Raw genomic sequence first — 20,329 nt, forward strand, 5'->3', positions numbered from 1 at the left:
GATGGTGACCGCCAGGAGAGTGATGGTGACCGCCAGGAGAGTGATGGTGACCGCCAGGAGAGGGATGGTGACCGCCAGGAGAGTGATGGTGACCGCCAGGAGAGTGATGGTGACCGCCAGGAGAGGGATGGTGACCGCCAGGAGAGTGATGGTGACCGCCAGGAGAGGGATGGTGACCGCCAGGAGAGTGATGGTGACCGCCAGGAGAGTGATGGTGACCGCCAGGAGAGTGATGGTGACCGCCAGGAGAGTGATGGCGACCGCCAGGCCCCTGCGGCAGCTGGTGGTGGACCGTTCACGCTGGCTGGCTGGCTCCACCACCTCGGAGGTCATACCTCACGCTATACCACACTAAATGACGCGGGAAGATGGCCTCTCTCTCTCGGGGAAGTTATTCCACCCCCAGGAAGCAGCCAGTGACAGCTGACTAACTCCCAGGTACCTATTTACTGCTAGGTAACAGGGGCATCAGGGTGAAAGAAACATTTTTCCCATTTGTCTCTGCCTCTACCGGGGATCGAACCCGGAACCTCAGGACTACGAATGCGAATTAAGCGCTGTTCACCCAGCTGACCCTCACTAGTTTATAACAGGGGGGAGTGCCTACACTAGGTGGTGGTGATGGTGGTAGGTGATGGTGGGTGGTGGTGCGGTAGGTGGTGGTGGTGGTGGTAGGTGGTAGGTGTAGGTGGTGGTGGTGGTGGTGGTGGTGGTAGGTGGTAGGTGTAGGTGGTGGTGGTGGTGGTGGTAGGTGTAGGTGGTGGTGGTGGTGGTAGGTGTAGGTGGTGGTGGTGGTGGTAGGTGTAGGTGGTGGTGGTGGTAGGTGGTGGTGGTGGTGGTGGTGGTGGTGGTAGGTGGTGGTGGTGGTGGTGGTGGTAGGTGGTGGTGGTGGTGGTCCAGCTTCGTGACTCCGATTGATTGATTGATGAAGACTAAGCCACCCAAGCGGTGGCACGGGCATGAGTAGACCGAACAGTTTCGTGACTCCCACTGCCCCCCCCCACCTTAGTTTATAGCCATGGCCAACTGACGCTCGCTGAGTGGCCCCACGCGCTCGCCCCCATCAGCTGACGGTGCCTGCTAGAGGGCCTCACGCTCACTAAGGGGCCCTTGCATCAGCTGACGGTGCCTGCTAGAGAGCCTCACGCTCACTAAGGGGCCCTTGCATCAGCTGACGGTGCCTGCTAGAGGGCCTCACGCTCACTAAGGGGCCCTTGCATCAGCTGACGGTGCCTGCTAGAGAGCCTCACGCTCACTAAGGGGCCCTTGCATCAGCTGACGGTGCCTGCTAGAGAGCCTCACGCTCACTAAGGGGCCCTTGCATCAGCTGACGGTGCCTGCTAGAGCGCCTCACGCTCACTAAGGGGCCCTTGCATCAGCTGACGGTGCCTGCTAGAGGGCCTCACGCTCACTAAGGGGCCCTTGCATCAGCTGACGGTGCCTGCTAGAGGGCCTCACGCTCACTAAGGGGCCCTTGCATCAGCTGACGGTGCCTGCTAGAGGGCCTCACGCTCACTAAGGGGCCCTTGCATCAGCTGACGGTGCCTGCTAGAGGGCCTCACGCTCACTAAGGGGCCCTTGCATCAGCTGACGGTGCCTGCTAGAGGGCCTCACGCTCACTAAGGGGCCCTTGCATCAGCTGACGGTGCCTGCTAGAGGGCCTCACGCTCACTAAGGGGCCCTTGCATCAGCTGACGGTGCCTGCTAGAGGGCCTCACGCTCACTAAGGGGCCCTTGCATCAGCTGACGGTGGCTGCTAGAGAGCCTCACGCTCACTAAGGGGCCCTTGCATCAGCTGAGGGAGAGTCTCACGAGATAATAACGCCCGCTGTGAGGGGAACGGAAGGGAACTATCAGGAGAAAGCACCAAGCCCTTCCTTCAAGAGAGAAGCTGTTCCTTCTCCCATACTAGGAGTACGCGGCACCTGTATGGAATCCCCATGTAGTCAAGCACACACAAATATTAACAAAACTACTGAGGTTCGTTTCCAACAAGAGAGAGAGAGAGAGAGAGAGAGAGAGAGAGAGAGAGAGAGAGAGAGAGAGAGAGAGAGAGAGAGAGAGAGAGAGAGAGAGAGAGAGACAGACAGACAGACAGACAGACAGACAGACAGACAGACAGACAGACAGACAGACAGACAGACAGACAGACAGACAGAGACAGACAGAGACAGAGAGAGGGTGTGCGCTCCATGTTCAAAAACTCTAGAAAGTGGAGCATACGCTCCACGCGTATGCTCTGACCGCGTGAGTGTAGAGTGACCGCGCGCCTCTATAGTCACTCTACGGTAAACAGCAGCGAATGGAACGGAGGGGCTCACGCTCACCGAGTGGCCCCCCCACCCCCCCCACCTGTTGAGCACTGTGCAGTGAGGGGGGGGGGCGAGGGGCTCAAAAGTGTCCCCCGCCCGACGGTGAGCGGACCTGACCTAGAGAGCGTGCAGAGATCCTTTACTGCTAGAATCCACTCAGTAAAACATCTAAATTACTGGGACCGACTAAAGAGCCTAAATCTGTACTCCCTTGAGCGCAGGCGGGAGAGATACATAATAATTTACACGTGGAAAATAATTGAGGGGCTGGTCCCAAACCTGCACACAGAAATAACACCACATGAGACCAGAAGACATGGCAGGATGTGCAGAATACCCCCGTTGAAAAGCAGAGGTGCAACAGGTACTCTGAGAGAGAACTCTATCAACATCAGAGGCCCGAGACTGTTCAACACGCTTCCACTACACATAAGGGGCATAACTGGCAAACCCCTCACAGTGTTCAAGAGAGAACTGGATAAGCACCTCCAAAGGATACCTGATCAACCAGGCTGTGACTCATACGTCAGGCTGCGAGCAGCCGCGTCTAACAGCCTGGTTGATCAGTCCAGCAACCAGGAGGCCTGGTCGACGACCGGGCCGCGGGGACACTAAGCCCCGGAAGCACCTCAAGGTAGCCAAGGTAGCGCCCCCACCTGCTGGAAGGTGGCCCGGTCTCTCACACTCTTGAGTACATTTAGAAAAGTGCCCCCCCCCCACCCCTCCCCTGGGGGTTGGGGGGGGGTGCTCCCAGAGTGCCTACCCTTTCACCAGAAGGCCACATGAACAATATGTTCATATATATATATATATATATATATATATATATATATATATATATATATATATATATATATATATATATATATATATATATATATATATAATCAGGTGCATATGGAAGAACTGCCTTTTGGAATCTGAAGAGAGTCGTTCAGAATCTTGTACATCATTTATGTCAGATAAGTGTTAGATCCAACGTCACTGAAAGAAAAGGGGGAGACATGATTACCACATATAAAATGCTCAGGAGATAGATGGACTTCAAGTGGTGGACGCAAACTCCATAGACAGCTTTAAATGTAGATTTTGACAGCCTGGTAGGCTCTGCACCCTATACACCATTCAATGAAGAGTGGAGAGGTGGGTTCCAAGAGCTGTGGTTCCTCCCCCAGCAAATAGCTAGACCTCACTCCCCGAGACGTTTGTTGTTGTTTGAGATTTAGCTACTTAGAACGAAGTGTCCATGTAGCACGGGCTATGGTGAGCCCGTAAACCCCCGTAGACGTTGTTAGGTAAGCACATACAACTATGCGAGTGCCGCCAGCTGATGGAGTAGCGAGGTGTGACGCTCGCTGAGAGGCCCCTCACAGCTGAGGCGGGAAGGGTAGGGGGGGGGGCTCACTCTTGCTGAGTGCTACCCCTGGGGGGGGGGCTCACTCTTGCTGAGTGCTACCCCTGGGGGGGGGCTCACTCTTGCTGAGTGCTACCCCTGGGGTGGGGGGGAGGGGGCTCACTTGAGAAATGTTCGAGCGTCACTTCTCAATCGAGGGTAAACAGTTTTCCATTAATAAACAGAGGGTTAGGCGGTTAGATTAACGAGCATTTGGAACTTGTTGATGAGGTCGGGCTGGCTGCTGACGATAAGTGATGAATTCAGTCATTTTAGTGCTGGTGTCGGGCAGTGGGGGGAGGGGGAGTTAAGAGGAAGGAAAAGGCATAGGTGAAGGGAAGTTAAGAAGTGGGAAGTACAGTGAGAGGTATGAAAGCAGGCGGGCTGTCCGCCTTGCTGACACCGTGTGTGGGTGTTGGCAGCTCTCTCGTCCAGTGCCCGCACTCTTAATTGTTGTTTCCCGTGGGAAGAGTGGGGGCGCAGGGGGCCCCTCGTGCGGGCTTGGGGCCCCCTGGCTGGGCCCGCATGTCGCAGCGTATGGGCTCAACATTCTGGTTGATGCTAATGCCATAACCTACACTTCCATCAGTTATGACGGTACGGTTAGGCTCCTGCTGCTGCTGCTGCTACTTCGGCTGTGTCACATGGGCTGTACCGGCCGTTCTCTTACCCGACAGTTTAGTAATGAACCACATCAAAAACCACAAGTTGACACTGAATGTGTTTCAACAGTGAGACAAATAAGAAGCAACACAAGACATAGCCACAGGCAGAAGTGGCGAGGAGAGGTATAATGTATGAGGGAAGCCAAACCTTACATCACTACAGGTGTGTGAGTCAAAACACCAACATTACACTTATGGTAAAAGGAGAAATGCTTGGAGTGACTGTGAACACATGTGGCTCAGGCTTGGGTACACATATTACTGGGAATATGGAACACATGTTAATGACACCAAGTGTCCCAGACAAGTGTCAGCTGCCTCATCCCTTTGTGTGTATTTATTTATACCTCAATATACCTGCCGGAAACGCTGAGCGTATTAGTGACTTGAGGCATAGTGACCTTACTGGCTCTATCTAGGAATCCAACATTATGTTCCTTACTCATCTTGTATGTATGTACTTCAACGTTTGATTTGATTTATTTGAAATGTTTTATGTTTTATGAAATGTTTTATTTTATGCCCGAATCGCTTTGCATGCCCGAAACGCTTTGCATGCCCGAAACGCTTTGCATGCCCGAAACGCTTTGCATGCCCGAAACGCTTTGCATGCCCGAAACGCTTTGCATGCCCGAAACGCTTTGCATGCCCGAAACGCTTTGCATGCCCGAAACGCTTTGCATGTCCGAAACGCTTTGCATGCCCGAAACGCTTTGCATGCCCGAAACGCTTTGCATGCCCGAAACGCTTTGCGTGTCCGAAACGCTTTGCGTGTCCGAAACGCTTTGCATGCCCGAAACGCTTTGCATGCCCGAAACGCTTTGCATGTCCGAAACGCTTTGCATGCCCGAAACGCTTTGCATGCCCGAAACGCTTTGCGTGTCCGAAACGCTTTGCGTGTCCGAAACGCTTTGCATGCCCGAAACGCTTTGCATGCCCGAAACGCTTTGCATGCCCGAAACGCTTTGCATGCCCGAAACGCTTTGCATGTCCGAAACGCTTTGCATGCCCGAAACGCTTTGCGTAATAGTGGCTTTAGGCATTGTATGTACTAGCTCTACCTATAAGTCAACCAATCCTTGTAAAAATTTATTGTATGTATGTACCTTACCTAAATAAAATTGTATTGTATTAAATGTGAATGCTAGCGAGCACTGGGGCTTGTCGTGTCAGTCATTGGGTACTGCTCCTTGTTCAGGCAACTGCTGGCATACGCCTCCCCCCGCCCCCGCCCCCCCCCCAGCTTAACGTGGTATACAGTGGGGGGTTTAAGCTTGATGGTAAACTAGGGGAAGCATCATGCAAGGGTTCAAAACTTGTCACTGTTCTCTACAAGACGTCGCGTCGTGGTTCTTCCGCCTTTCTCAAGTTGTTCTGACGTAGTTGGAACAGCGACGTGAACCAGCAAGCTTCGACCTTGTGACCTTGACAACTTCGTCGGTCCAATCATTGTCTGCGACGTTAGCGTGGCTGGATAGTGCGGTAAGTTAGCGCATCGGCTCCCAACCAATTGGCACTCTACACTGGTGAAGTCTGGCTGTTGGTTCTGGGCATGGCGCAGTGAGCGGGTATCAATTGTCATGTTCTCCCGGAGAGTGAAGTATTCAGTTGTTAGTTGGCCTCGGGAGGCCTGGCCGGAGACCGGGCCGCGGGGCCGTTGATCCCCGGAAGCTACATAAGGTAGGTATAGGATACCAGCCACCACTGTTCTCTAGTGTCCCCTAGCCAGTCCCAGGATGCGTCACTCAAGTATGAACTTAATTAAGAAACCTATCCATCTTTCCCCGATCATTATAAACCGCCGTGACTGAACAAAGATGTACAGGTTTCGTAAGTGTCTCGTGAATCTTGGCCATGATCTCTAAATCGAGAAAAGAGGGGGGGGGGGGCAGAATGGTAGAAGGCGGGGGGGGGGGAGCATGCAAAAGCCCCCCCCCCCCCCCTAAACCGTCAGCTGAGGGAGTCAGACTTCACGCTCGCTGAGTGGCCTCTCCCCCCCCTCCCCCGGTGCCATCAGCTGGCCAGCGTCGTGACGCGGGCGTGAGTGGCCCGCTGGACGTGAGAGTGGGAGGACGTCACGCTCTGTCCCTGACGTACCCACAGAGAGACACATTCACTTGGTCATTTTGGGGATCCCACTCGCCACAACCTCCTCCCTCACTGACCTCACCAACCACCTTACCCCCCCCCCCCAAAAAAAAAAAATTATAAATTATCCTCAATTAAAAATAAACGCTCCACCTTTATAAACAATCATCTTAAACGTGCGTATAACCACTATTTTCACCTCAAATACATTGTTCAAGCCAAGCTTACAGAGCCACCCGTTAAGCACGTCACGCGTTCGGGACACGTGGCTGAGACAGGTTTGTCAGGTGTATGGGGGGGACGGGTTTGTCGCCACGTGTGGGAGGACGCGCGAGGCGGCCAGCGTGCCGTCGGGAGGGTTAGAGGCCAACCAGTTTTTACGAGGAAGGCTGCCAGCTCGCCCAGGGTTGGCGGGACACTGGGAAGCGCGCATTATTAACCTAACTCCTGGGAGAAAGGTAGTGTGTGAGTATCCGGTATCTTGTACGGCCTGGCCTCGGCCCGTAGGGTGCAGCCTCGGCCCGTAGGGTCCAGACTCGGCCCGTACGGTCCAGACTCGGCCCGTACGGTCCAGACTCGGCCCGTACGGCCCAGACTCGGCCCGTTACGGTCCAGCCTCGGACCGTAGGGGTTCAGACTCGGACCGTAGGGGTTCAGCCTCGGACCGTACGGTCCAGCCTCGGCCCGTTACGGTCCAGCCTCGGCCCGTTACGGTCCAGCCTCGGCCCGTTACGGTCCAGCCTCGGCCCATAGGGTTCAGATTCGGCCCGTTACAGTCCAGCCTCGGCCCGTAGGGTCCAGCTTCGGCCTGTAGGGTTCAAACTCGGCCCGTTACGGTCCTTCATCGGCCCGTTACGGTCCAGCCTCGGCCCATAGGGTCCAGCCTCGGCCCGTAGGGTTCAGCTCCGGCCCGTATTAGGTGTATAATGAACTCCCGTGAGTTCATTATACACCTAATGTATAATGAACTCACGAATGTAACAAGGGGAAACAAGGGAGAATGTAAAGTAAAAGTAAGGTAAGTGCTGGGGTGAAGGTAAACAAACCGCCATATTGTTTACACCCCACACACCACCTCTGGGGGGGGGACCCGTCTGGTGCAGTGGTGGGGACCCATAGCCTCGGAGAAGGGAATAAAGAGCATTCAGGGGGAAAATCTTGTCAGTAAATATTTACGGGTATTTGCGCTCCTCTCGACTCCTTTTATTATGTGTGTATATAGGGGAGGGGGGGGGGGGGGTATGTAGGGACCAACCCGTCCTCGACTCATGTCCATTCCATCCAGCGGTCGTCCCCACAGACGCATTCATAAATGTTTAACATGCTGTTCATTCAAAACGGGAATTTTCTCAAATATAAATTAATATTATAATATATTAGCATATTGTGTATATATATAGGCATAGGTTAGGTTAGGTGTTTAGGTTCTGTTGGCGATTATTTGTATTTGTAGTACGTGGGTGAAGCATTTATAGCGTTGTGGTTCGAACACCAGTCGTCAGTGAAGCACTTGTTCCGGAAGTGTTCGGACGTAAGCAGTTGTGAGTCGTGTGTAAACTGTTTTTCATTCATAAATAGCGGGAGGGTTTGGCGGGTGGATGGAATGGACTTTTGGGTCTTTGTTTGGAGGACGGACTGGTAGGGACGGTGGTACGTGGTGAAGCAGTGAACGACTTTATCCCCGGCCGCAAGTTGCGGGTTCGAATCTCGGCCGGAGTCAGAACAAATTGGCAGCGTTTCCTTTCACCTGGTGCCGCTGTTCCCCCTATCAGTAGCATGTGAGAGCCAGATAGTTACTGTGGGCACCATACTGGGGATGATCAGTAATTAGCCTAGTAATTACACAACGGCGCATGCGCACTACACACACTTTACAACGCTCGCCTGGTGACAAAACCCGGGGAGGATTGACTGGGAACCAATTCATAACTGTTCGCCCCCTGTTTATCCAGCAGTAATTGGGGACCAGGGGCCAGATTCACGAAAGCAGTTACGCAAGCACTTACGAACCTGTACATCTTTTCTCAATCTTTGGCGGCTTTGTTTCCAATTATTAAACAGTTAATGAGCTCCGAAGTACCAGGAGGCTGTTTATAACAATAACAACAGTTGAATGGGAAGTTTTCATACTTGTAAACTGTTTAATAATTGAAACCAAAGCCGTCAAAGATTGAGGAAAGATGTACACGTTCGTAAGTGCTTCGTGAATCTGGCCCCTAGTGAGTAATTCTGGAAAGCCACCACCAGGCCGGGAGGACACTGTAACACCTTAAGTCTTGCTGGGTATTATTAAAGCCGCTAAATATCACTGATATCTAAAATATATATAATATATAGAGATAATTGTCCTTCAACGTCACTTGTCGACGTCACTCGACAAGTGACGTCGAGGGACAAGTGGGACAATGCCATTTGGACAGTAAAGAGCATGCAGTAAAGAGCACCATTAAATGTCCAAGAGTTAAGCGTGTATGACCTGTACGTAACCTAGCCAGAGCCGTTTCCCACCGTCTCTTTGGTGTTGGGAGGAGAGCCGAGGGGATACGTTACTACTGAGTGTGCAGTTATTTACCTGTAACCTCAGACTAGCGACCCTGCCAGCGGTCGCCCAGTGAGGGATGAACGAGTAGGATAAAAGTGCAAGCGTGTGCACGAGTGTGTATTCACCAGCGCCTACTCAACGACCACTTATTTGACAGCATGCTTTGGGGCAGGAAGCTGGCACCTTGAGAAGGGTCCCGAATACTTGGTGTAACGAGGTGCTCCAGATGAAAAGGGCGTTATAATCCTGGGGCTAGATTCACGAAGCAGTTACGCAAGCACTTACGAACGTGTACATCTTTCCTCAATCTTTGACAGCTTTGGTTACATGTATTAAACAGTTTACAAGCATGAAAACTTGCCAATCAACTGTTGTTATTGTTATAAACAGCCTCCTGGTGCTTCCGAGCTCATTAACTGTTTAATAATTGTAAAGAAAGCCGCCAAAGATTGAGAAAAGATGTTCAGGTTCGTAAGTGCTTTCGTGAACCTGGCCCTGGGCCCCATCACAACACCCACTACCTCACACACTTCCAGACACCTTCATTTATGTTGACCAGACCACACACTAGAAGGTGAAGGGACGAAGATGTTTCGGTCCGTCCTGGACCATTCTTAAGTCGTTTCTTGAGAACCTTCATTTATTCATTTTGCCTCGAAGGGTGAATTTATTGCTTTATTCACTCCTCCCGTGACGGGGGAATCAACCATCGTAGCCGCACATACAACATTCCTCAACACACACACAAAAATACGCAGCTGGCGGCGGCATCCTGTCCCTTGTACCCCAGACACAACTGGGTCTTAAAAGCTTATACTCTCGTCCATTCCCACATGACATCACGCAGCTTAAATTGTTGTGTCACACGCAAGACAGCTGGCGCGGACTGACACACTGCCAAATGTGAACACAGCTGCACTGATCAGCTGTGTTGTTTTTTCCAGCAAAACAAAAACAAAATAAGGTATTGTTTAGGCGCGTCAGTGTAGAGCTGCCCACCCAGGTCACACAGGTGCCGGAGCCCTGCAGCGGTGCGCGAAGTCCAGGGACTTGGCTTACTCTGAAGGTCGGCCTTGGCGGCAGTAGAGTAACTCGGCCGATCAAAGTTCTCACACCACTCACAGGCCCAGCCACTTGGGTTGGACGGTAAAGCGACGGTCTCGCTTCATGCAGGTCGGCGTTCAATCCCCGACCGTCCACAAGTTGTTTGGGCACCATTCCTTCCTTACCCCGTCCCATCCCAAATCCTTATCCTGACCCTCTTCCCAGTGCTATATAGTCGTAATGGCTTGGTGCTTTCTCCGGATAATTCCCTCCCATCCCCTCACGACTGTGCATGTCTGGGCGTGACTGGCGCTGCATGACCAGTCACCTAATGCCAGAAACAACAGTTTGGAATATAGCAAGCTTAAGTATACAAGTCTGACTTAAGTCCAGCTTCTTGGGCTCCACTGGAGTAGTAACCCTGGCCATTGTCCACCTCCCAGGGGTCTTGATTCACGAAGCAGTTACGCAAGCACTTACGAACCTGTACATCTTTTCTCAATCTTTGGCGGCTTAGTTTACAATTATTAAAGAGTTAATGAGCTCCGAAGCACCAGGAGGCTGTTTATAACAATAACAACAGTTGATTGGGCTGATTTCATACTTGTAAACTGTTTAATAAATGTAACCAAAGCCGTCAAATTTTGAGGAAAGATGTACAGGTTCGTAAGTACCTGCTTAACTGCTTCGTGAATCTGGCCCCAGGCCCCACACACCTGACAGACCATGACTATACAGTTCTTGGCAGATAAGAAGTATTTCTTCTGTTATGACGACTTGTCAAGCTATATCCAGTTATGCTTGTCAAGCCATGACTTATATCCAGTTATGCTACACTTGTCATCTTGAGTACACCAGTTTAAGTGTGTTTTGCTACATATGTTTTATCTTCTATTTAGACAACTGGAGACAGAGAAGGAAGGAGAGAAAGAGTAAAAAGAGGAGAAGGGAATGAGGGGTAAACCCAATATGTTTAGATATATACATATACGCTCTCTCCCCCCCTCCTCCCCTTTACCCATGTATCACCCCCCCCCCCCTCACTGAGTACTAAGGTAAACCTCTCATCCATCAACCCCCCCCCTCCTTACCTCGCTGGGGAAGAATTATACGATATAAAAATAACAGTGGCGGTAGGAGGAGAAAAGATTAAAGTCTTCAGTGAGAATCCACAAGGTCTTCTCTGAATGCTCTTTGTTTTCTTCTTCGAGGATGTGGGTCCCTGCACCAGAGGTGGTACCCCTATAAATATATAAAATATATATTGCTCGCCCCCACCACCACCACTACAGAATCCAGACGCCTCGCGCCTGGTCCGCTCTACTACGGGCTCGCCATAGCCCGTGCTACTTGGAACTTTGTTCCAGGCAGCGAATCTTTAACAACAACAACAACAACAACAACGCCGAATTAAACAAAAAAATCCAAGGCGGGTTTTAACCAGCTCAGGCGTGAGACCTCTGATACACGAGTCCCAATCTCAGCCCGGCGGGTCGACGGGTCCGGGTGGAGGCAAGGTCACGACCCCCAGGACCCGAGGAAGGTCAACTAACACCTTTGATCACTCCCGTGAAGGATAAACACGTCATAATCTTGAATTTTCAAAGCCAGGACCGAGATGCGGCCATCTAGAACAGTGTAGAATATTCTATACAATGGTGACCAGGACTACGTCTCCCCTCCACAGACACGGTCTTCTCTACTACACATGGTACACTGGGTTGCTGACCACTCAACCACAGGGGCTGTGAGGGGGGCTGAGAGCTGTGAGGGGGGGGCTGTGAGGGGCCTGAGAGCTGTGAGGGGGGGTTGTGAGGGGCCTGAGAGCTGTGAGAGAGCTGAGAGCTGTTAGGAGGCTGAGAGCTGTGAGGGAGGGGTGAGAGCTGTTAGGAGGCTGAGAGCTGTGAGGGAGGCTGAGAGCTGTGAGGGAGGGGTGAGAGCTGTGAGGGAGGGGTGAGAGCTGTTAGGAGGCTGAGAGCTGTGAGGGAGGCTGAGAGCTGTGAGGGGGCTGAGAGCTGTGAGGGAGGGGTGAGAGCTGTTAGGAGGCTGAGAGCTGTAAGGGGGCTGATAGCTGTGAGGGGGGCTGAGAGCTGTGAGGGGGGCTGAGAGCTGTGAGGGAGGCTGAGAGCTGTGAGGGGGCTGAGAGCTGTGAGGGAGGCTGAGAGCTGTGAGGGGGCTGAGAGCTGTGAGGGGGGCTGAGAGCTGTGAGGAGGCTGAAAGCTGTGAGGGAGGCTGAGAGGTGTGAGGGGGGGGCTGAGAGCTGTGAGGGGACTGAGAGCTGTGAGGGAGGCTGAGAGCTGTGAGGGAGGCTGACAGCTGTGTGGGGCTGAGAGCTGTGAGGAGGCTGAGAGCTGTGAGGGGGCTGTGAGCTGTGAGGGAAGCTGAGAGCTGTGAGGGAAGCTGAGAGCTGTGAGGAGGCTGAGAGCTGTGAGGGGGGCTGAGAGCTGTGAGGGAGGGGTGAGAGCTGTTAGGAGGCTGAGAGTAATGTGTGTGTGTATAATACAGCAGGTGAGTCTGAGGTGAGTGAGTGAGTGATTGCGTGTGGAGGGGAGAGGGGGGGGGGGCAGTGGTGTAGGAGGAGGGGGGGCAGTGGTGTAGGAGGAGGGGTGGGTGTTTCAGGTGTATGACCCACAGAGAACCGGTCAGGGGGGGGACACAGATGTACACCTCCCCCCCCCCCCTTCTTCCACACACATGTACACCTCTGTTCTTCTCCTCCCACACACCTGTATACATTTGTGCTTCCACAGCTATCGATTACAAAGAGCACACGAGGGATGGGTGTATGGTTAGGGTAGGGTTTAAGGGGGGGGGGTGATGGGGAGCAAGGGAGGTGTGTGTGTGTGTAATTACCTAAGTGTAGTTACCTAAGGGTAGTTACAGGATGAGAGCTACGCTCGTGGTGTCCCGTCTTCCCAGCACTCTTTGTCATATAACGCTTTGAAACTACTGAGTTTCAAAGTTTAAGTGTGTGTGTGTGTGTGTGTGTGTGTGTGTGTGTGTGTGTGTGTGTGTGTGTGTGTGTGTGTGTGTGTGTGTGTGTGTGTGTGTGCGCGCGCGCGCGCACGTATCAAATATATTGTTCAATACTACTAACACCATATTTGAACCCAGCTAGTTACAGCCCCGCTCCTGTGCCAGGTAAGTCCACTACGGGCTCACCATAGCCCGTGCTACTTGCAACGTTTTGTTCCCAGCAGCTAAAACACCACCACCACCACCACCTCTACCTGTGAGTGTACCAAGAGATGGAGTGCCATTGGGCTACAAGAAGGTGCCTCTGAGGGCACCATCTTGGCTGGGATGGGAAGAGGTGGTGCTAGTGTGAGGGGGTCCCTGCTGTCTCCTCCTCCCTCACACACTCACACTAACGGTGGAAGTGTGAGTTATTAAGACAGTGTGAGGTGGGGTTAGTGGCACCGTTTGTTTACCTCTTACCTAACACTCCCTCCTTGACACAAGCTGGTCAAAATTGACAACTCCACAAGGGCCGTGACGAGGATTCGAACCTACGTCCGAGAGCATCCCAGACGCGGCCTTAATCGACTGAGCTACGACATGGTCAAAATTACATTTCACCTTTTGTAACGGCATATGTGAACCTATATGAAAAAAGACACCTCGAACACTGTTTATGTAGGACAGACATAAATCTGTGTATTTAAGTGTGTAGGTTAGATTAGCATTGTAAAAACACTACAATCACTCTCTGTGGTTGATGGTTCAATAAATCACTGAACTATATGTTTAACACATCTCTAACTCTGTCCATGGAGGACAGAAGAAAATGTATATATGCTGGTTAGCATTGTAAATGTCTGGCCACGTCTGTGGTAGACAATAATAATAATAATAAACTATGAGGGACTAAGGCCTAAAGCCAGATTCACGAAGCAGTTACGCAAGCACTTAAGAACGTGTACATCTTTCCTCAATCTTTAATGCCTTTGGTTACATTCATTAAACAGTTTACAAGTATGAAAACTTGCCAATTAACTGTTGTTATTGTTATCAACAGCCTCCTGGTGCTTCGTAGCTCATTAACTGTTTAATAATTGTAAACAAAGCCGCCAAAGATTGAGAAAAGATGTACAGGTTCTTAAGTGCTTGCGTAACAGCTTCGTGAATCTGGCCCCTAGGCCTTTGTGCCCGGACCCCCCCCCCCCCGTACTGGCTTTGTGTACCCTCCTATATCATAATTAACCCTAACCTAACGTTCGAATTCTTTGTCGAATGTCTCTCTTTAAAAGTTGGTGATGGAGGTGGCTTCCACGACTTATTTGAGTACATTCCACAGACTCACCCACACAGGCCACGAGGATTGCTTTAAACATTCCTTCGATTCGTTAGAATTTCCAGCTCCACTTATGTCCTCTCGTCCTACGTTCTATCATTTAAAAACAAATGTTCATTTCTGTCTATTCCCATTAGTATTTTGTATGTTGTGATCACATTATCTTTCTTCTGTTCCCTTGGCTTGAAGGATTTAGTTGTCTTAAGCTATGCTCGTAGCCTAGCCCTCTCTGCCCTGACACTAATCGTACTGCAATCCTCTCCGCTTTTCACATTTGGGTTTGGGTTTCACAAGTTGTTGATTCCAGGATGTCCTTGTCCACCTGGTCTAGCTTTCGTAGGCTAGACCAGGTGGACCAGGCTAGACCTTTCGTAACCAACAAACCATTGTTTACACCACAACGCGGAGTTCAAATTCAAATTCAAATGTTTATTCAGGTAACGTACATACATACAAGGGGTGATACAAATATTGATGAATTTATAGATAGAGCTAGTACATACAATGCCTAAAGTCACTATTACGGCAAAGCGTTTCGGGCAGTTTGGGCAGTTCTCGGATCAGTGTTGGTAGTGGAGTTCATTGTTCATCACAATGAAATGTGTGAAGTAAAAACATGTGTATGGGGCCAATAACACAGTCAGTAGGCTAACAGATGTTGTCACAGCTCGTATAAGACTTGGCTACAAGTATCTCTGGCAGTTGGGCTTGTATAAGGATCTAGATGAAGTAAAGTGTGTGGACAAAGACAGGGGACAGGTACTGGAGTAGACAGCAGGGGTGTATGCTTTATGTATCAAAGACTTTACACGAGGCAATTGTCAGAAATCACTCTGGTTGTGGGGCGACTGTCCTGGGACACACGACCCCCAGTGGGCGTGGGACACCGGGCGTGGGACATACAGCGAAGGACACGACCCCTGGGACACCGGGGGTGGGACACGACCCCTGGGGACACCGACCCCTGGGACACCGGGGGTGGGACACGACCCCTGGGACACCGGGGGTGGGCGGGGTGGGGAGTGTCTTAGTAATGACAAACCAGTCACACCGCTGCTGTCAGCGGTCGCCCACACCCCAATCGCTCTCTACCTGCCTGACAGCTCTTACTCTAACACCAGCTCTAGCTCTTTATGCCCTAACTATTGGCCTTGTTACACCTAGGGCCTTAAAGTTGTGGGGTAGATTTACGGGCTATTCATGCCCGTGCCCAACCCGTCCTCGACTCTAGTTCATTCCATCCAGCGGTCGACCCCACAGACGCATTCATAAATTTTTACATGCTGTTCATTCAAAATGGGAATTTTCTCGTATATAAATTAATAGTATAGTATATTAGCATATTGTGCATATATAGGCATAGGTTAAGTTAGGTGTTTAGGTTCTGTTGGCGATTATTTGTATTTGTAGTACGTGGGTGAAGCATTTACAGCGTTGTGGTTCGAACAAAATTCGTCAGTGAAGCACTTGTTCCGGATATGTTCGAACATCAGCAGTTGTGAGTCGTGTGTAAACCGCTTTTCATTCATAAACAGGGGGTTTGGCGGGTGGATGGAATCACTCTTGGATATTTGGAGGACGGGCTGCATTTACAGCGTTGAGGTTCAAACAAAAGTCGTCAATGAAGCACTTGTTCCGGAAGTGTTCGAACGTGAGCAGTTGTGAGTCGTGTGTAAACCGTTTCTCATTCATAAACAAGGGGGTTGGCGGGTGGATGGAATCACTTTTGGGTCTGTTTGGAGGACGGGCTGCCGTGCCACCGCTTGGGTGGCGTAATCTTCACCAATCCTTCAATCAATAGTGGGTGGAGGTGGCTTCCACGACTTCCGCCTGCTGGCCGAGGTTTAGTTCCCATGACCTGACCCTAGTAGGGTTAACCTGTCAGTTCTGGCATTAGTGTTGCTGCAAAACTTAACACTTTTTTCAGGTTGGGTTTTCTTGCTTTACGAGGTACGTATTCCAGGCCGGTGCCGCGTATTCTTCAATCTGTTTTACATTTTTTTTTGTTTTTTTTGAGATATATACAAGAGTTGTTACATTCTTGTACAGCCACTAGTACGCGTAGCGTTTCGGGCAGGTCCCTGGAATACGATCCCCGCCGCGAAGAATAGTTTTTTCATCCAAGTACACATTTTACTGTTGCGTTAAACAGAGGCTACAGTTAAGGAATTGCGCCCAGTAAATCCTCCCCGGCCAGGATACGAACCCATGACATAGCGCTCGCGGAACGCCAGGCGAGTGTCTTACCACTACACCACGGAGACATTAGTTGTGTATATTGTCCCGCTCATACACCTTGAAGGTGGTTATCTTGAGATGATTTCGGAGCTTTAGTGTCCCCGCGGCCCGGTCCTCGACCAGGCCTCCACCCCCAGGAAGCAGCCCGTGACAGCTGACTAACACCCAGGTACCTATTTTACCACATGGCTGCTAGAGTACAGCTGCTAAACCAAATGTCACATCCCCTCTCACCTCGACTCTCTGAGACCCTTTGTTTCCCTTCCCTCAGGTACTCCCTTTCACCTAGTGTCTTCCCCCAGACATCTAAGACGTGTCTCAATCCTGTAGCCTTTCCTGAGGAACCGTATCAACTACTCTCCGACAGTCTTGGAAAAATGCAGTCCACCCAGGATCCCTCATGTGTTCCCTATTGTGTTACAAAGTTCTTCCTTCCACAGGTGCTCAGTTACTCTCTTCCTGAGCACCTTCGCCTGTCCTGAACACTGGAGACTTGTCAGCGACACTGCTGTGCGTGCGCGCGTGCGCGTTTCAGCCGTACATCAACTGGTAGTTACCTTTACATATATATAATTGTTTCTGTAATGTAATAATTGCAATGATTTCAGATTTAAAAAAAAATGACTTAAATTAAGTATAATGTCAGCAGGTATTATGTATTAAGTGTGTTATTTGTGTGAAATGAAACTGAACACTCTGGTTAGAGAGTGAACACCCTGGGGAGAGAGTGAACACCCTGGGGAGAGAGTGTGAACACCCTGGGGAGAGAGTGTGAACACCCTGGGGAGAGAGTGAACACCCTGGGGAGAGAGTGAACACCCTGGGGAGAGAGTGAACACCCTGGGGAGAGAGTGTGAACACCCTGGGGAGAGAGTGTGAACACCCTGGGGAGAGAGTGAACACCCTGGGGAGAGAGTGAACACCCTGGGGAGAGAGTGAACACCCTGGGGAGAGAGTGAACACCCTGGGGAGAGAGTGTGAACACCCTGGGGAGAGAGTGTGAACACCCTGGGGAGAGAGTGTGAACACCCTGGGGAGAGAGTGAACACCCTGGGGAGAGAGTGAACACCCTGGGGAGAGAGTGAACACCCTGGGGAGAGAGTGAACACCCTGGGGAGAGAGTGAACACCCTGGGGAGAGAGTGAACACCCTGGGGAGAGAGTGAACACCCTGGGGAGAGAGTGAACACCCTGGGGAGAGAGTGAACACCCTGGGGAGAGAGTGAACACCCTGGGGAGAGTGTGAACACCCTGGGGAGAGAGTGAACACCCTGGCCACAGAGAGTGAACACCCTGGGGAGAGAGTGAACACCCTGGCCACAGAGAGTGAACACCCTGGGGAGAGAGTGAACACCCTGGCCACAGAGTGTGAACACCTTGTGTCCTCACGGTGAGAGAAATCCCGGAACAGTTAGTGAAGGGTGAGTGAACAGCCCTCGGGGGGGCTATCGACTCTGGGGCCGGTGGGGGGGGGGAGAAGGGGGGGGCAGACTGGGCCTGGAGGGGGGGGGGGGTGGTTCTTGTCAGGGGGGGGGGGGGGTTGGGGGTGCTGGCACGTGACCGCGCCTCGCTCGGCCGACGAACCAGGTTGGGCAAAACAATACATGAAGCGTTGCTATCCTCCTGGAAGATAACGATTATAGTGTATACCGGAGGGGAAGAGAAGGGTGGTACCCGGTTGCGCCCGGGTCTCCTTCCCCCCAACATCACCCCCGTTTTTTTTTTCTTCCCCCCCCCCCCCCCTCTCTAAAATCTAGGGGCTCCGCCAGCCACATTTCAGTGATACGAGGCTCGATCCGCTCTTTAGCCAATAGGCTGGTCGGGGTCGGACGTCCTATGTCCGTCACGGACCCCAAACCATTCACCCTGCAGAGTTGACAGCGGCTAGCCCTGAGCGTCTGGCCTCCAGCCACATATAAAGACAAACAGTCTCTCGGTGATTGTCGCTCACTGTTCAAGGACAGTGAACAGTGCCCCGACCCCTTAATACTAAGGGGGGGGGGGGGATCCGGCACTGCCTGTGTCTAATCTCCAACCATTTATCTAGCCATCTATCCATCCATTCATCCATCCATCCATCTATTAATTTATCCACCCATCTACCTGTATCCATATATCCAGCTATGTATCTATGACTCTATATATTCATCTAGCTATCCATCTATCCCCCACTTCCTCACTCTTCCCTGCTCTCAGAAGATATATTAGAACACACTGAAAGAACTGCATGGCTCTAAGACATTATATTGTTATGGCACCTCCACATTAATTGGACGCCATATTTCACACTTCATTCCTTGAAACACTTCTTGAAAATCGCCTAATATGTTGCTTTTTTATAATTGCTAATATTTCTATAAAGCAATTAACTTAGGCCTACTCCGACCAGCCTATGTCCGTCCCCTACCTCAGATTATTCCCCCTGTAAAGTTAGGTGAGGGGGAAGATTGATCGAACTGCACTTATCACACCAGCAAAGACAGAGAGAAAGACAGAGACAGACACACACAATAAGGGAAGGTACTCCATGTGATAAAGGAGTACCTAAGCAACAGAAGACAGGGAGTCACTGTGAGGGGTGAGGTCTCAGATTGGCGAGACGTTACGAGTGGAGTACCGCTGGGTTCAGTCCTTGGACCTATACTGTTTCTGATATATGTAAATGATCTCCCAGAGGGGTATAGAATCGTTTCTCTCAACGTTTGCTGATGATGCAAAAATTATGAGGAGGACTGAAACAGAGGATGATAGTAGGAGGCTACAAGATGACCTAGACAGACTGAATGAATGGTCCAACAAATGGCTACTAAAGTTCAACTCGAGTAAATGCAAAGTAATGAAACTAGGCGGTGGAAACAGGAGGCCAGACACAGGATACAGAATAAGAGATGAAGTACTTAATGAAATGGACAGCGAGAAAGATCTAGGAGTTGATATGACACCAGGTGTAGTAGCTACTACTGCTGCGGTTCCTATTACTGCTACAAGTGCGGCACGTGACTTACCTGGTCCACGCCGCCATATTGGAGGGGGGGGGGGGTGTTTCCTGGTGACGTCACATCAGCGCTGAGGGCAATAGGGACATCAATTACAAACAAAACTTGGAGAAAGACAACAGAATAAAACAAACAAAAAATACAGGCGATGAGTTTAACGACTCGTAAACAATCGATAGTTTGAACAGTACAAAAATAGTGGAAGACCAAAATATAAACATATACACGAAATGTGTGTGTGTGTGTGTGTGTGTGTGTGTGTGTGTGTGTGTGTGTGTGTGTGTGTGTGTGGTGTGAGTGTGAGTGTGTGTGTGTGTGTGTGTGTGTGTGTGTGTGTGTGTGTGTGTGTGGTGTGTGTGTGAGTGTGTGAGTGTGTGAGTGTGTGTGTGTGTGTGTGTGTGTGTGTGTGTGTGTGTGTGTGTGTGTGTGTGTGTGTGTGTGTGTGTGTGTGTGTGTGTGTGTACTCACCTAGTTGTGTTTGCGGGGGTTGAGCTTTGCTCTTTCGGCCCGCCTCTCAACTGTTTACTAACTACTTTTTTTTTCCTCCACACCACACACACCCCAGGAAGCAGCCCGTGACAGCTGACTAACTCCCAGGTACCTATTTACTGCTAGGTAACAGGGGCATAGGGTGAAAGAAACTTTGCCCATTTGTTTCTGCCTGGTGCGGGAATCGAACCAGGCAGTTCGATATATATATATATATATATATATATATATATATATATATATATATATATATATATATATATATATAT

General features: G+C 50.8%; 1 protein-coding gene across 2 annotated transcripts in view; it reads right to left on the bottom strand.

Moving 5' to 3' along the window:
* Window positions 1-19,612, bottom strand: part of LOC123773963 (glycoprotein 3-alpha-L-fucosyltransferase A) — a 256,030-nt gene extending 236,418 nt beyond the window's left edge. For both annotated transcript variants that reach the window (XM_069318687.1, XM_069318686.1), the window contains exon 1: window positions 19,581-19,612. In XM_069318687.1, the coding sequence (XP_069174788.1) occupies window positions 19,581-19,597 (17 nt within the window). In that variant the 5' untranslated portion in view covers window positions 19,598-19,612. The remainder of the gene's footprint in view (window positions 1-19,580) is intronic.
* Window positions 19,613-20,329: the final 717 nt, after the last annotated feature.

Source organism: Procambarus clarkii, chromosome 91, assembly GCF_040958095.1.
Source record: "Procambarus clarkii isolate CNS0578487 chromosome 91, FALCON_Pclarkii_2.0, whole genome shotgun sequence".
Lineage (NCBI taxonomy): Eukaryota > Metazoa > Arthropoda > Malacostraca > Decapoda > Cambaridae > Procambarus > Procambarus clarkii.